At 32.9% G+C, this 18,061-nt stretch overlaps 1 protein-coding gene across 1 annotated transcript; it reads right to left on the bottom strand.

Annotated features, from left to right (window-relative positions):
* Nucleotides 1–1,011: 1,011 nt before the first annotated feature.
* On the bottom strand, nt 1,012–17,722 carry wus (TM2 and DnaJ domain-containing protein wurst). The gene is made up of 4 exons (XM_069036439.1): nt 17,022–17,722; nt 1,885–2,032; nt 1,426–1,834; nt 1,012–1,378 (listed from the first exon to the last, which is right to left on the bottom strand). The coding sequence occupies exons 1-4, from the start codon at nt 17,274–17,276 to the stop codon at nt 1,102–1,104; spliced, it is 1,089 nt and encodes a 362-aa protein (XP_068892540.1). The 5' UTR covers nt 17,277–17,722; the 3' UTR covers nt 1,012–1,101.
* Nucleotides 17,723–18,061: the final 339 nt, after the last annotated feature.

Below are 18,061 nucleotides of genomic sequence, written 5' to 3'. Positions count from 1 at the left end.
GGATTAGTTTCGCATGGTGGTGCTGTAAAAACGTGTTTGGCTTTTAAAAATCTGTTTAGCGTTGAACTAATGTGTTTTAAATCGTTTTAATTATTTGAGAATTTATCATATTATACGGGGTTATTATAAATGCTTCTAACATCTAGCGCACAGCCACCTATAAGAATTCCAAATAAATATGCCGATTTGTAGTAAAACGTTTCGACTATAAATCTTAGTCCGTAAGGATTTCTATTCTTCGGAGTGGTACCGCAATAAGTGTCTAACAAAAGAAAGTGGGCCCAAGTACCGATAATAATGTACATGTTTGTGTGTAATATATTGAATGAGGTTCAAGACTGCAAATATGACAGTTGAAAATTGGTTTGGAAGCACTGAAGAGCTGTCACTGCTAGTCACCACTGTAAAAGGTTTACGCCAAATCGGCAAATTTATTTGGGATGCCCTATACGATGTTAGAAACATTTATAATAACCTGTATAATAAGGTAATAATAATTACAACATAAAGTTACTCTTGAAAGTTTACCATTTCAACCTTGAATTATTTTTAATTTCCAACAGAAATATACATATGTATCCCGTTGTTACGCCACTGGCACCATTCCGCGCTCAAGAGTTGATGACATCATTGTTCCTTTCTTATTGCTCTACAGTACCTTGTACTCTACTGCGCAATCTAAATATTGTCTTACTTTGCCCATTTTTAAACTTCTTAGATTGAGTTCGATCTTAATAAAAATGTTTTTCTATGAGTACGTAACATCCTGTAGCTAATTGACACCCTATATGTCAAGTTGTCAATGTCAATTTTTTAATTTAAAAGTTTTAGATTACTTTATGTACCTATTACTTTCACATTAGGTAAAGATGACCTTTTTTTTATTTTTCCGTGCAAATTCTGCACTATCTACGACTAGATCGAGAACAATTTCAATTTTGAATATTTCTTTTGATCATTTTAACGTCATAAATGCTTTGTAGATTATAAATGGAACACGACAAAACTGGATCAGTTAAAATTATCTTTAATCTAATAAAATTTGGGATCAATAAACATTAACATTACTGCGAGTTAACAATAGTTGATAACTTGCACTGCTCAGTCGTTGCCAACAGACTTCTTATTTTTCCTTTTCCTCTTGCTCTTGATATTCGATAAAATCTCATAAGCTTGCTGAATCTCCATAAACTTATCTTGTGCAGCTTTGCGCTGTTCTGGATCTTTCACCTTATCTGGATGCCACTCCCTGCTTAGGGCCCTCCATTTGGAGGTAATCTCAGATTGACTCGACGAAGGACCTACACCTAACACTTTATACGCATTTTGTTCACCTTGCGGATCCGACAGCTCTATTATCTGCCTCCAGATTTCATACCTGTTGGAAAAGAATTAAACCCTTGCTGAACGACCCTCCCATCTTACCATCCGTGGTGTTGGGCGTACTGGTAGGTGTCGTATAACGACTGCTTGAGATCGGTCCACCAAGGCGAAGTGAAGAAGTGATGTAAAGCTTCGTGAACTGGTATCTCGTCACCATTAGAGTCTGTGATTTTTCCATTAAAGTAAAAGTACGACGACCAAAGGGCCGCATATAACACAGCACAAAAGACTAAGGTGGAGAATCTCCGCATAAAACTCTTCCTTTTTCGAGGCGTTCTCCTCCACTTTTTGGAAAATGTGTCGAAAACCAGTTCTGCACAAAACACGGTCGCTGTCAACCACACATTTTCGTCGGGGAAGTACCACCGCGTCATGTAACTTAAATATGAAACGGCAATTGTTAGCCAAGGTGTTCCTCTTTCTCGGCCGATGTTGCCGACGACCCAAACACCTAAAAAGTTGTTCAGAAGGAATTGAATCACAAAAAAGTGTTTATGGTACCGAGAGCGACAGCGAACGGGATTGCCCAATGGAAGATTTTCCAGTTGAAACCGCCAACTTCTTCTTCTGGGATCGCCATAATCACCAGTTGGCCCCACAGGTAACCGACCATTACGGCTGAAATGAATCTACTCGTTGAAAATGGAGGCTAGAAAAAATGCAATCGATAATTATTTCCTACACTAACCGTCACCTTTCATCACTCAGTTGTGGAGAAAAAATATTTTAAACTAATTTCTTGCAAAATAAGTCTCATTCTTGTTTCACTAAACAATTTTTTGTTGTCTATGTTAATTTTAAATTATAACAATATTTTTTTCTATTTATAATTATAGTTTATCATACATCAATTTGTCCAAAACCGGATGGAAAAGGAGCCAAGTATAAACTTAAATTTACCTCTTAACCTTTCTAATAATTTACAATTAGATTGGTAAAAATGTTGCTCTACAAATAATTTTATCGTATCATTAACGATTATGATCACTTTATGTTACACATTTATTGATAATTATGAAGTCCATAATATTGGAATAACTCAGCTTCCTGAGTTACTTATAATAGGTTAGTTAGTCATAATAATACATTAGTTACGCACTCATAATACGTTAGATACAATGATACCATAAAGCTTGAAATACGGGGTGATCAAATAGGACTGTTTAAGTTGGTAACACTGAATTGTATTTTAAATCGTATAACAGGAGTAACTTTCGGTTGTTGATGGCTTGTCGTTGTTAATGCTATACCTACATCAGATATTTGTCAAATAAACCAACAAAACATAATCCGGTTGCAGTGTTATAAATAACCGAATTAAAAAATTTTCTTAATTGTACTGCCAACTTAAACAGTCCTTCTTGATCACCCGGTATAACTCGAATATTATGGGATTTAAACAACGCTTGGACGTTGTGCATCGTCCTCGCATATTATAAATCCCATAATCTTCTCGTTATATTAATTGCTATAAAGTGTTTGTAAGATATTATGATGTTTTCAATGATTTCATTACGTCAAGCAAAAGGACATGTACAAATATTCATTTATTCAAACTTAAATTAAAATTGTCTCAATTGTTAATTCAACGAAAATTACAGTGACAAATTATAATTAAAATTAATGATTAATGTAATGAATTTGTTGAGTTAATGTTATCACTCCTTAATATCGCAGTTTAAGAAACTTTTACCTGTATTTTATTTAGTGAATTTAATACTAAAGAATTTTAAAATTATTCTAAATGTGACGTCATTGGTAAGCAAATTTTGCAGTGAACTGTCAAACAAACGTCAATTTTAAAGCAACGGTGTTGTCGTTAACTTTGAAAAAAAAAATCGATTTCGGCACAGTTTACGGATGTTTCCTGTAATTTTAAGCAACAATTATCCCAGAATAAGTGGTAAAATGGGTTTTACCATTGAAATTAAAGCATTAATTATTAACAATTAATTAATTAATTAATAATAGTTTTTTCGAGAGGTACAGTCGTTGACCAACTTAAAATGGGACAAAGGACAAAGTAAATTTCGATTCTGTAATTCGATATTTTTGCAAAATCCATCTCTTAGGAAACAAGTGTCAAAAATTAAAAAAAAATCTGATCTAATTATAATGCCGAACTATCAGTACGTGGAATTGCTGCCGAATTAAACATAAATAAAAATACAGTGCTAAAAACGCAACCTAACTTTTTGTAGATCAATCGTCAAGTTAAATCAAGTTGTAATCTGTGACACATGCGTCCCAGTTACACTACACAAATCTTTGAATTGTGAAACTGTCTAAGGTAACACTTTGTCCTATTTTATTTTGGTGAACGACTGTACTTACTCTAGTGTCAAAAATAAATTACTCCCTAGAATTCGAACTTTTAGGGAAATAACGTTTTTCATGTTGTGTGTAACTAGAATTTTCAAAAGTTATTTTGAATGCCTAAGGTTGGTTACTTTGAATTGAGAGATTAAATCCAAATAAATATGCCGCCAGTAACCATAATTGATTGTGAAACGAAAAATCATCTATCACTTAGCGAGAAATTAGTCATTTACAACTGTTACAATGAATTTACTGTCTTACATTTTTGGGATATCTTTTGTTTGTCACCAGAAACCACATAGCCTCCAATCTAACCAAATTTATGGCAACCTAATAACGAATATCCCTAAATCCTAGGGAGTAATTTATTTTTGACACGAGAGTAGGCAACCAATAAAACGACTGTGTATAGCAAGTATACATGTGTACGATCAAGCTAAGAAAGACGTTTCGAAAAACAAAGATGAGATAGCACTCTTGATTTGTTTTCTTGTTGATCACCTTGTGTACCTACTGTAGCTGACTGTTACTGAATTCTGTTCATGTTTTTCTTGTTTTAGTCAACTTTTATTTGGACAGTAGTCTGTTAGTTGACTTATTCAATAATAAATATTATTATTATTATTATTATTATTATTAATAAATTTTATTTTAATAATAATAATATGATCAACAAGAAAGGAGATAGGGGACGGCTATGGAAAACAAAATTACTGAAAACGTGTGGCGTAACTTAATAAACTGTCAATTTTGAGATTTACGTAAATTTTTTTAAAACATGATTTTCACTCGAGACTCGAGAATGCAAAACATTTATGACAAGATCATATTTTCGAAACGAGAACGAAGAAAACGATGACGGGATTGACCATGCACAATCTTTTTTATTGGAATTTGGACAAAACTTCTCTTCGCTATCGCTGTTAGTATTGAAACTAAGACACACATTTTGTTTTGTTTTCCACAACCGCCTTTTATCCCTGTTTTTTATTGATCGTATAATACTATTGGGGACAAAATACTTTGGTCGTCATTCTTCTGTCACTTCAAAACAAATTAATGTAAACCAAGCATTAACGTCAAGTCAATAGTGATGACAATTTCAAATTATTGACTTTTCTCTTGTCAAAAATATGGCACCTTCCACCATTCAAAAATTTAGAATCATCTCCCTTGTTTCTGGGGGATTGTCCATGGGCCAGATTGCCTTATGGAAACCTTTTCAATTTTTCCTCCTAGGAATATCTCCTTCAGTTGTCCATTTTTCGGTATTTAACATTTTGCAATGATGAGTTTGACAGTGACAGTGGTTGACAGTAGTAAAAAATAAGGTTAACCGTCCTAATGCTTGCTTTACAACTTTATGTCAGTCAACTGACTTTGACGACCAAAGTAATTTGTCCCCAATAGAACACTTCTGTTCACAGAAAAAGCGTACAAGTTTTGAGAGAGATTTTTGCGATTTTTTGGTTGTGTAAATTTACTTGATGTTTGTTTCCATGTTTACCCATATTAAGTTATCAGGTAAGAATTTACAAACGAATTTTGATGATACCAGACTTAAAAGAACCAACAATAAACCTTGAAAATAAAGAATAATACCTATAATGTTGATAACAGTAACATGAGAGGGGGCATGAAGTACACTTTTACTGACTGAAATCGAATTATTTCAATTACCTGCCACTGACATCGACAGTGATATCAGGTAATCTGATTTACACAAGCAAAATGTAAGTGTATGCTTTTTCACTGAACAGAAGTGTACATAGTACGGGGTGATCAACAATAACTGAGTCTGTTGGCAATGAAACAGTTGAAAAGTGCTGGTGTTTTTTGTCTCGTAATTTGCGGTGACTGAATTTTTTAACTTGAGACGACATTAAAAACATTTTTGGTTATGCCGGTTATGTTTATGCTATTACAAAAATTAATCTTTGATGGTAAATTTCAAATTTGCCAAATTTCATTGTTACCAACAGACTCAGTCATTCTTGATCACACCGTACTATTGCGGGCAAAAAAAGTGGGACATCAAATTTCTGTCAGTTTTGAAAAATTCGATGTAGTTCAAGCTTTATTATCATTTTTTTGACACTATTCCAGCTGACAGTTTACAAATTTATTTTATTTTTTAGTAACACGATATTGTTTCTTTTCGTCATAGATACACATTGTGAAAAACAACTCATATCTCCCTTGGGGTTTGTCAAATTTTTTCGCCCTCCACATTGTTGGCAACAGACTCATGAGAACGAAACTATAGCAACCACATATTCACGCAATCTTCCCTGCTAAATATTTTTAATAAAATTTTAACTTTTAAGTACAGAGACTAAAAAATAAAATATTGTATGCACCACGGGAGATATTCATGTTCATATCTCCCTTAATGCATAAATATCTATTATACTCATATTTTCCTTTTCCAAATGCCGTCTTCTTTTGATAAAGGTAGATTTTAATTGGAACTTTGCATTAAATAATTCACTACGTGCTTACTTACAATCATTCCCTACAATCTACAATACTTAATGACAACGTCAATCAATTCAAAGTAGGGTTAGAATCAGGTAAGTGTTATTTCACATTAAAAGTCAAGACAATGACGTCGATGTCCCACTTTTTTTGCCCGCAATAGTACTATTGCGGCCAAAATACTTTGGTCGTCACTTTTTGACACTTCAAATGTAAATCAAGTATTAATGTCAATATACATGAAAATTTCAAATTATTCTTGTCAAAAATATGGCATATTCAGTTTTTGATAAATATAGAATCGTCTTACTTGCTTCTGAAGGTTGTCTAAACCGCGACCATGTTGATCTTTTGCTTTTGAACCCTGCCTCCGCAGCTGGGATTTACCCCATCCGTATGACACTGATGGATTAAAATAATTTTGACAACAGTAAAAAATAAGGTTAAACATCCTAAAGCTTGCTTTACAATTGAATGTCATTTAAGTATGTCACATTGACGACCAAAGTATTTTGGCCGCGATGTACTACCTACAGAGTGACAAAAAAAATAATAGATCGTAAGCCATGACTATCATGGTTCAGTTGGGATTGCTGCTGAATTTGACAGTCAAATTTATCTCATAGATAGAGGTTAGTGAATATGTTTCTCTGAAACGGTAAAACTGCGGCTGTCAATTGAACCATGGCTTACTAATTTTTTTTTCGATTGCACAGTGTTATAAAAAACCACTTTAAAACATAAGTATTTGTGAACTTTCTATTTATACTGATTTATAAGAAAAAGTATGCACCTACAACATCTTCGGATGTCGAAAGGTCATTCTTATGTCACAAACATATTTTAAGAGATGGTAAATACAAATACAATTAACTATAGACGATATTGTCAAATATACAGGGTGATCCAATTGTTTTTTAAAATGCTCTAGCAACTTTATTTCTTGTCCGATTTCAATAAGCGATACATCAAATGAAAAGGCGTTTAAGGGACTATGAACTGCCATATAATATTTATTTTTTAAAGAAGCAGTTTAAGTGGGGTGATATTTAACTTTCTTATTTTAAATTGTGACATGTTTTTCATTACTTATTTTTAAAGTTACTATTTTTCTAAACATTGCTGTATAAAAATATTATTTGTTTTTTGAATAGTTTTGAAGAAATAAAAATGTTTAATAAATAATAATTGAGACATTTTAATGAAAAAGCGAATAAAATCAAGTTGTTTTGTGAGACCTGTCAGCTAGAGCATTTGTTACGTAAAGAATTTGACAAGTTGTTAAAATTGCATTTCCTCGTAATCGTGAGTAAAAAACACGGACAAGCTATTTCCGTACCTCGAATGGAGTTTAGATCTGACATGTAGCATGTTGGTCATTTCTTTAAATGGGCAGTATCAAATTGCAGCGGCGGTCAAGTCTTAATCTTTTAGGGGAACCAGGTACTGATTTCCAAATAAGTAAATAGCAGCCCTTGTCATTTTACCCCCCAGGGAGTGGGCAGGTAGGCGATTATAAATAATAACTATCCCTTACCTCGGACTTCTAAGGAGGTAACTAATTAACCATCTGCAAAGTCTGCAATTTTCAAAAAGGAGAATAGTAAGGGGAAACAAAATTTTCTTCGAAATCATTGGAAGGTAAATTATATTTATTTATACGTAAATTGAAATACAGAAATATCGTTGGTGCACAAGAAAAGTGACACATCTCAAAAACCCTAATTTTTCAGTAGAACGATTTTAATAGTATATTGGTATAAGGTTAGGAAATGCATTATAACAGAATCGAAAAAGGGTTTAAAAAATCCCAACGAAGGAGGCACATAATGTACATTTTTATATCCGTGAACAGTAAATAATTGTTTAAAAAATTTTGTAGTGTGAAAACGTATCGTCCGCGTAAATTTTTGACGATGTTGACAAAAATTTCAAATTTGTGTGGCAAGAAAAAATTATAATGTTTTTCTTTGTCATTCACCTGAAGAAAATCCTGATTTCGATTAGTTTTAATTTGAATCGATTTAAGAGCATCATGTACACCTTTGATACATCTGCGTAATGAACCGAGAAGTGCAGTGCTACCTGAAAATTTCTAAATGATAAGCCGACCCCTTATTAGGATTATAAGCGCTGCAGTTTACATCAGGTTATTAAAACCCAAACTAACCGCGCGCTGCAATTTAGTACTTAGGATTTTAAAACCTTCGATCCTCGCTGCAATTTGACATCGCCGCTTTAAATGTATTCATTTTTACTCGTTAAAAGCTACATATTATATCGAGCGATCAAATTAATTTGTAATCGAATCATCCATGGATTTGAATCCGTATGTCTTTGCGATTGATATGTCGAGATCTAACCTGTGTTTCGCGCTGTGATTATTGTAGCATGGAGTTCAAGTAACGACATACGGTTTCGGATTCATGGATAACTCGATTACAAATTAATTTGATCGCTCTTTACCTATGTTTTATGTGTATTATGATAATGTAATAGGGATCGAGATACTCGTAGCTTTATAAATTTTATTTTGGGTTACATTTTTACCTAGTCAGGTTCGTCATCTTATGTGAACAACCCTGTATTTGTACTGCAAATTTAGGTGTTTTTTCAGCATATTTGCATATTACATGCATCCTTGGGACATTTTTCAGTGCATGGTTTCCAGTCTTTCTAACATAGATAGGTTCTTCCAATAGCGGCTCGTGACGGGTACAGTTAGTTATGAAAAAAAAGGGGAACTATCAGAATAAAATTGACACATTTTTACAATTTTTTCATTTTTTCTTACGAGATAGTTTAGAATTAACGTCAAAATTAAAATAGATGATAGGTATTGTCAATTTCTCATTTTTTTGCAAGCACGAACAGTTTAGTTTAGTTTAATTTTGTCATAAATTTTGTCCATAATAAGTTTAGCATTTGAATAGTTTTCAAGAGTCTGGAAAAACCACTGATTTTGACAGATCAATAAACTCATTCAAATTTGTATTTAAAGTTAAAGTCGCCGCAAATTTAGTGAGTTGTTTGAAATTTCCTGATTCACCGAATTTAATGTTTCATCATGGTCACGAAAGGTTAACTGTTAATGCCACTATTATCAAACACAGTGACAACTCGCCAGTAAAAAATAAATATTGTTCGTTCAATTTCCGAGATACATATTAAGAAAAATTACAAACATTTAAGAATTTTTTACTCCAAAGTAAAGCTATTCTTCAAAAAATTGTTTTACGTTATTATTTTCCACAATCATCTACACCATAAATAACAATAAACACTGAACTTTTCAGCCTGTATTTGAAGAAAACGCACTTCAAAGTGTGCACCTTCAGACCAATGTAGGTATCTTTGTGGGGGGAGTCCCGATTTTTTTTTATTTCCATATTGAAGTGATCCCCTACAACGCTTTGAATTTGGAATTCGCGAATTTTGAGACATCCTGTATAGTCTGTTTTTTTATCAAAGAACCACAACACCGCAATTTAGACCCAAAATAGAGCTGACAACATTGTACACCTTTGATCTAGGGTGAAAGATTTCATAATATAAAAATTGAGGTTATGTAGAGATATTAGCAGCACATCAAGTTAATAACAACTAATAACACCAATTTTTGAGTTTAATAAATGTCTCACTTTGTCAGGAGCCATTTTTAATAACACGTTTAAATTTTAAATGCGAGTTTGCGTACTTTCAAGGATACTAAAAATGACACACATTGGCAGGCGTAGCCCTAATAGATGTCATTCAATTCCCTAAATTTAGTAAAATTTTATTATCGCAAACCTAAATCAACAGGTCGTGGTTATTTGATTAAAAACAGACTATATATCCTTTTGAATGGCCATTTGTCCTTGCATGTTTTTTCAATGTACCTACTCGTAGTTTTCCATTAATAATAAAAATATATTCACTAATTAAATGACTAAGCGGTAATGAACAGAAAAAGGTAGTAAAAAAAATTGAATTGTAAGATTCAAAATACAGATGATTAGGAAATAATATTCAATACTCACAAAAAATTTAATAATGAATATTTTTTTATATCACAAAATACAAAACCATTTACAGATGTAGAAATCTGACTTATTTAATTTGTGTTTCTAGACATTGGCTACTGGTTCGCCTGCAGGAGCTGTTCCGTTTTTATAAAATCCTGAGTATTTGAAATAAATAACTGGTACAATCCCTGACGCCTATAACCAACCGCCACTGGATAATAATGAAATTATTGTGTATATTTTGTAAAGGATTAACTAATCCACCAATAACAAAATAACATTGTTAGCATAAAATAATAGTTATTTATGTAACAAGTGAGTAAAGCAGTGTGCAAATCCGCCAAGTAAAAAAAGCTACTTTACTAACGAATTGCATGCAATAGTTATTTTGTATCACAAGGCTAGAAAATGCCATTTTGCAAGTGCAAGCACGGTTTGTGGGGCAGAGGCGCCAGCCGAGGCAACAATTTATTTAAAGCAAAAATATAATCATTTTTGTTAAAAAATTACCAGATAGGGAATTTATTTTTCATCCATTGGCAACATAAAGGATTCAAAAAATCAACCAATTCCTCAAATATTCAAAACCGTCGTCGTCGTTTCTGTTATTCCTAACCCATCGTTTGATAGCCCCCTCGGCCCCTACTGCTATACACAATGTGCTGATAAAGGATACAAATTTGACCGACATCAATATTTTACACTTAAAAAAAAAGCCACATGACACTGACATTTTGTGCTGTCAACTTAAAAATTCCTGTGTCGATTTTCTTGCCTAGGCAGGGAAATGCTAGTTTCCAGAAGATTTAGACGAATGAAAAATCAGTGTTTTTAGACGGAGGCCCAAAAAAATTTTTTGTCATCCGTTATTAAATGCACAGGTTTTTTCATTCATTTGGGTTCATAAAAACTTTTTTCCACTACTAGTCTCAGAAGGCTTTATCATTGACTCTCGAACCGACCCCAGAAGTAGAATTTCTCTCCCAAGGTTAATAATAATTTTCATTATTAACCTAGGTTAATAATGAACAGCCGTCACCTAGCAACGAAAGATTTTCGTTGATTTCATTGGTTAACGTAGACTTTTCATAACAACCGTTGAAAAATGAGAACTCGGGTCGTCGCATCGGACAAAATAATTTTATTAATAATTATTATCCGAAAGGGTTTTAACGTATCTAGTAGTGGAAAAAATAGTATATAAACCACGGTGAAGAAGTCCCTTATAGCCTTCACGCCTCGGGTTTTAATCTTGGCGCTCTGGCTATAATCATGAACTTCTTCACCTTGTATAATATACTATTTTTAATGCACATGCGTGAAAAAATTAACCGCTATGGTACTTTTTTAACGCTTCTGGACCGATTCAAAAATCACATATTTTATGAACGCAAAAAACCTGTGCATTTAATAACGGGCGCCAAAAAATAGATTTTTTATTATACCTGAATCAGAATCCCTGTTTTTGACAGTAAAATGCGTGCGAAAAAGGGCCCTTAAAACACTAAAGCTTAAGGTCGCTTAGGTAACAACAAATTCACCTACATTTTGAACAATGATAAATAGACATTTATACATAATTAATGATAGCAACGAAACAACAACAATTGACCATTTGTATATCAACGATTAATGACACAGACTACTTCGGAAAAGGTTTGCTTTTTTTTTTGGTTATAATTTTCAGATTTTAGTGCAGGTATAATAAAAAATAGCGTATGATACACGTTTATAAGGGCCTTTAAAGCACTTGCGACGTTAAACTCGTCGCGCGTGCTTTAAAGGCTTCCTTATAAACTTGTATCATAATATACCTACTATTAATCGTTTTCGTTAAATAATTTCTCACAGACTCAAAAGAAATTTTCAATTTCAACAGTCAGTTTTGTTCTTTTTCAAAAACTGTTATAAAATCCGTACGAAAACACTTTAATTCAAATTGGCAGCGAAATATTTGCTACGTTCATGCATGGAAAAACATCAATGAAACATTCAATTCCTTGTAAGAAGGAATTTTGCTGAATCATCCCAGCGTACCTAATAAATAAATAATAAGTATAATGAAGCTAAATATCTAATGACTAAATATTCATTCACAAAACAAGTTTTAATAGCAATTAATATAGGTAGGTACCACAATTGTAACAATCATTATTCAATGTAGAACACAACATTCTAAAAATTATATAAAAAAAGTCATTGCTGCAGTGTAGAATTAAAATTATTTTTAGTAAATAGTCACACAGTGTCCCGAGCCACAACCAATTTATAATTTATTTAATTTTTGATGTAAACAATATCTACTTCTCTTCACTGGTTCTCACTGGTACAACAAATTATGAAAGCAATAAACTTAAGCTACGCTGAACTTTTCCTTAATTTGTTATTCGTTCGTGTCCGCATATTATTTAATCAGAATTAAAGTGGTAGTTTGAATTAAAATACAGACTAACCCCCAATTTCATAATCAGCCTAAAGTTACTTTAAAATTAAAGTTCATCATTTACCATAGAAACATATTGTTGCAACAATCCATTAAAGTCACGTTAAGATAAAGTCGACTTTAAGTTTATTATGAAACTGGCCCTAATTCACATAACTTTCCGACCCTAACGAAATTTAAATGCAGCCAGCAAGACGTTTTTCATTCATAACTTGATCCAAAAACATGAATTATTTTAATTAAAGTTTTGTATGGTTTGGACATCCCTCACAAAAGTCTCAATTATAAAAATTTAAAAATGGCAGTAATCTACATTTTTTTTTTAATTTAAGAAACTGACTCATCATATATCTAGGTATATCATATCGATTCTTTCGTCATTGGAGCACATTTTTATTAACAAAAATTATTTCAAAAGGATACAAAAGGGAACTGTCAAATGAGTGTCAATAATGCCAGGAGTGTCCAGATTTCATAATAAATGAAACTGAATAACGTATTACTGGCTGCATTTAAATTTCGTTAGGGTTAGAAAGTTATGTGAATCAGTCTGTATGTAGGTATGTATATACTATTACGGCCAAAAAATTTTGGCAGTCATTGTCTGTCAATTCAAAAAAAAAAAATTTGTAATCCGTACTTTATTGTCATCCATGATTACCGTGTTGATTATGAACGTTATTTTTTAGGTGGTAAATTTAAAAACTCAAAATTATTTTGTCATTTCTACTACACAGAACGTTTACCTCAGGTTATCTATGTACGATTGCTCTAATTTTGTTTATTCATGTCGGATTTTTGGAATATCTGAGCTTCAAACAGTTTAAATTGATTGTCAAAATGACAAAAATTGAAAGTGGGATTACCATTCCTAAAGGTTTATTTACACTTTACTTGAATGTCAAGAATGTGACGGCCAAAATTTTTTGGCCGCCATAGTACTATTCCGGACACGGAATCTTGGCCAACATTTTTTAGACATTTCTAAAAAAATATGTAAACCATTCATTAATGTCAATTATTAAAAATCACTTTGAAGTTTTTCTTGTGACATCAATAAAGGCCAGTTTACACATATTTGTCAGTTAAACGTCAGTTGTGGCCAATATTCCGTGTCCGGAATTGTACTGTCGCGAGCAAACAATTTTGGTCGTCAATGTCATTTCAAACCTTGGTTAGATTGTCATAAATTAAAAAATTTTCCCCGCCTGCCCATGTCAACAAAGTGTCAAAACAAATGAGAAGAAAATGACAATCAATGGCATACAACATGATGATAGATTATGATATTTACGACCGTTTTACAATGCCATTGTGTCAAAGCATGATTTTGACGACCAGTTTTTTTTGCTCGCGCCAGTAGATGCAAATATAATTATATAATTAAAATCAGTGGAAATCCTTTAAAAAGCTATTTTAATCAATATTTAGTATATTATTAATCAAGGTTGAGAAGACTATTAGACTAGTGGAATTTATTATTCTGCGTTTAAATCGTAGTCTTTAAATTAATGGATTTGAACAACGTTTTTAATCCACAAAACACCACCAATTACAATCTCTACACATAATAAATCGTGCTATAAAGATGGTTTCTTTAAAATTGTACCAGGATATTCAAACATTCTGAATTTGTTCATTATTCACCAGTGCTGTAGAAGGAAAGATTTATTTAGCTCTCACTCAACAAAGATAGAGAAACGTACAAAAAAAAACGAGAAAAGAAAAATTTCCTAATGTAAATTTGGTTTTGTCCATTTGTCAGTTGTCTACTTGACAACACCTATCAAATAATTTTTAAAATTGTCATTGAATTTTGACCATAATTGTAACTTATATCTCTTGTAAGAAGCGTTTTTTTTTTTGCAACCAACTGTAACAGTCTACTAGAAAAATATTTATTTTTCATATTGTTGTATAGTCCTTCATTATCACGCTTGGTTACCAAGGTTTAAAAAATACTGCCCCGCCTGAGGCGTAAAATATGCTGGGATAGGGTTACCTTATCCCTTTTGTTTAAAAAAATTAAAAATTGTTTTTTTGGATTTCTTAGGGCTTCTAGATGCCACAGTTTTTTTTGTACTAGCAATTTTCAAACACCCTGTATAATGGGTAAGTAGTATCATGTCGGTTTTGTCATCGTTCTAAAACATTTTCAAATACTAAATAAAATACATATGAACGAAAAATACAATGACAGAGATACTACATTTCAAACTAATAGAATACCTTTTTGGATTCTTTATTTAATTTTTAAATACCAAAACAGTATGTACAGCTGGTTGCAAAAAAAACGGGAACTGTCAGAATAAAATTGACACATTTTTGCAATTTTTCCATAGTGTGAAACCTTCTTACGAGAGATAGGTTAGATTTAACGTCAAAATTCAATGACATTTTTAAAAATCACTTGATAGGTATTGTCAAGTAGACAATTAATTGACAAATCGACAAAACCAAATTTACATTAGGAAAATTTTCATTTCCCGATTTTTTTGAAACCAGCTGTATGCTTTGTAAAATGTAGTTTGGGTTGCATTTTTACCTGGTCAGGCTCGTCATCTTACGTCAATAACTCTGTATATTACTAGAAGTGGTACTAGTTAGTGACAGGTGCACAATATCTAAGAATAAATAAAAATGTATTTTGGCATGAACAAACATTGCTAACAATATGTCAATACAGCTAGCTAATGCTATAGACCTAAATCCGACTGAGTATGTGTAGGCTGGTTTAAATTAAACGGTTCCAAACGGTGAATACAGTTGAAAGCTGTACGGTTTTTTTCTAGGCCAGAAGCGATCATATATCGGGTGTTCATTTAAATTTTCCGTCAAAGTTAGCGCTGAAGAGTCGCTTGTGAACGCACCGCTCATCAGCCTGCAGGGTCTGCAGAGTAAAAACAGGTGATCCATAATCCGTGGTACGTTTATAATCGACTCAACGTCAACTTTGACGGGCAAATTTAAATGAACCCTCGATATGTTGACAAATTTAAACTTTTTAAATATTTGGTTTTTTCTGTCTTACTATTATAATCTTTCTAAAATGCATTTTCTTAACATGTATTGTATCGTGCGATCAACAGTTACTTAAATAAGGGGCGGCTATGACTTTGACAGTGTCAGATTTTTCGTATCTTTGCCAACTCAGCCAATAAACGTCAAACAACTGTCACTATTGATCAAATTTTAACGCAAAAATGGTTTTTACTTCAGAAGATAAAAGATTCATCATTGGATTTTACTTTCGTAATGATGTTTTCAATAACCAAGATTGAACATGCAGCACTGTTGCCTGTTTGGCCGAGTTTTGGCAAAAATTTCCAAATTGAAACAAGTATATGCAACCAAAATTACTTCCATGCATTCCTCTGAAGTCTGAACCCCAAGAAGATTTGGACATACGTCCAAAATTTCAATCTAAATAATTGTTGATCGCACGTTCGCACGGTATTTACTAAATATTTTCGTTTTGATGTACAATCAAACTGGGATGTCTGTATTTTTTAATTTTTAAATGACTGCACTACTTTCGTTTTTATTTTGTTATTCCTTATTACTACAGAATTGTTATAAATGATTGTAGTCCAAGTAGACGTAAAAACTGAATGTAAAATTTATGCTTGCCGCTCCATGAATAAGTCAGTACACACAGAAGTTAAATTGTGTGCAAAACAACTCAATATTTTTGGATTCAATCGTTAATTTAAAAAAAAATACCTACATATCATCACATGAAAGCGGCAAAAATTTCATAACATGGGCATGGCCTGCTTCGACTACAATCATTTAGTAATTTTTTTCATCGCAATGGATTTGTTTTTCTTCACTGTCATCAAATAATACTCCACAATCTTAATGAAAATAATATTTCAATTACAAATGAAGAAAATTACAAAATATTCTGTATTTGAAATGAAAAAAGTTTCAATAACTTCAATAACTTTAACAATTTGACCTAGACATGTACTGTGCATGTTAATTACTTTTATCAACTACCACGGTAAAAATGAACACAGTTCAGCACACAGCCACGTTCATTATGCCATTTTCAACGGTCCAACACATAAATGCGTGGTACTTTATTAACATTTAGTTAACAATTATTTTTAAAGAATTTATCTACGTATTTGTTTGACTTTTTACAAGGCTAGTTGTGTTAAAATATCGAAATCAAACGCGATATGTAGGTGCACTTGCTGATAAGATGGTACCCGCAAATTGCTATTTTTGCTTGTCACCTATGTGGGTACTACCTACTGAGACAGATAGTACTTTAATTAAAAAGCTGGACTTGAATCACTGGATTTTAATTACGGGAAAATACCTGTTTTTAGAATATGTACTTTGATCTAGTGCCGGGTCTTCGGCAATCTGGGATTGTTTACCTTTTTGTTCCTCCTCATCCGTTCGCCCAACTCCTCCAGGAACTTGGGATCGTCGTTGCAATCCTTGACGTACCTCGGGATCTTGGTGATGTCGGCCAGCCACCCCAGTCCGTAGCCGCCCAGGGTGCTCCACGTGAGGAATGCATGTGCATCTCTTTCAAGATAAAACAAATGTAATCCGAAAATTCCACCGAACAACCAACAGGCGTATGCCCAAACGATGCTCTTTCTACCGGCGGTACTACCTCTTTGCATTTTAGCTAATTTAATGTAAAACTGGAGACTTTTCGGAACAAAAACACGTTCATATAGATAACGCGAACGGCAACATATCACATATCACGGAAATTAGAGTTGTTCAGCTATTTACTCGTATCGTAAAACTTTTGGGCACTGGACTAGTCCATTTTCTCACGGTTATGTCACCATTTGCATGAATTTTTCTAATGACACTTATCATTGGGCATTTTTCACTGCAAGTTCATTGAACGCACGCCGCAAGCAGAAACTTCAGACTAAAGAAACTAAGGTTTAACTTACGTCTACCAGGTAGGAGGAGGAGGATGTCCACGTAGCTTCGCGTTGTTGGGTCGCATCAGGTAGGCAACGTTTCATAACATTACGGTACTTTCTCACTGGAAATGGGCCTTAAATATAAACCACCACGAATCAGATAGTGGAGTAAGGTTCTGTCGCTTTTCCGTTTTGCTGCATGTTTGCTAAAATATTGTCATTTTCTATTTTCTAGAAGTAAACGTTTTCTTGTAAAACGTTTGACCTTAAATTAATAACAATGACAATAGTGCTAAATAAAGTAAATAACGTACAGGTGATTCTTATCTACTTCATTTAACTATTTGTCCTAGTGTGCGAGTTTTTTAGTGTTCTTATTATTATTTCACCCAGCGTATTCGCCCAGGAAAGATTCTAAGTTTAGTTTTTTTTTTTTTTTTGGATTAAATTTCATTATCATGACAATCATGACAGCTATTGAGTATTTTTACCAGTCTACAAAAATCTCTTGAGTGAGTTGGCTGAAT

Source organism: Tenebrio molitor, chromosome 1, assembly GCF_963966145.1.
Source record: "Tenebrio molitor chromosome 1, icTenMoli1.1, whole genome shotgun sequence".
In the NCBI taxonomy this organism is placed as follows: domain Eukaryota; kingdom Metazoa; phylum Arthropoda; class Insecta; order Coleoptera; family Tenebrionidae; genus Tenebrio; species Tenebrio molitor.
This window is presented reverse-complemented; position numbering and strand designations above follow the sequence as displayed.

Coding starts and splice junctions, on each gene's coding strand:
- wus (XM_069036439.1), bottom strand. CDS start 17,276: ATGCAAAGAGGTAGTACCGCCGGTAGAAAGAGCATCGTTTGGGCATAC. Junction 1,835..1,884: donor CCCGTTCGCTGTCGCTCTCG/GTACCATAAACA, acceptor ACAACTTTTTAG/GTGTTTGGGTCGTCGGCAAC. Junction 1,379..1,425: donor TACGCCCAACACCACGGATG/GTAAGATGGGAG, acceptor CTTTTCCAACAG/GTATGAAATCTGGAGGCAGA.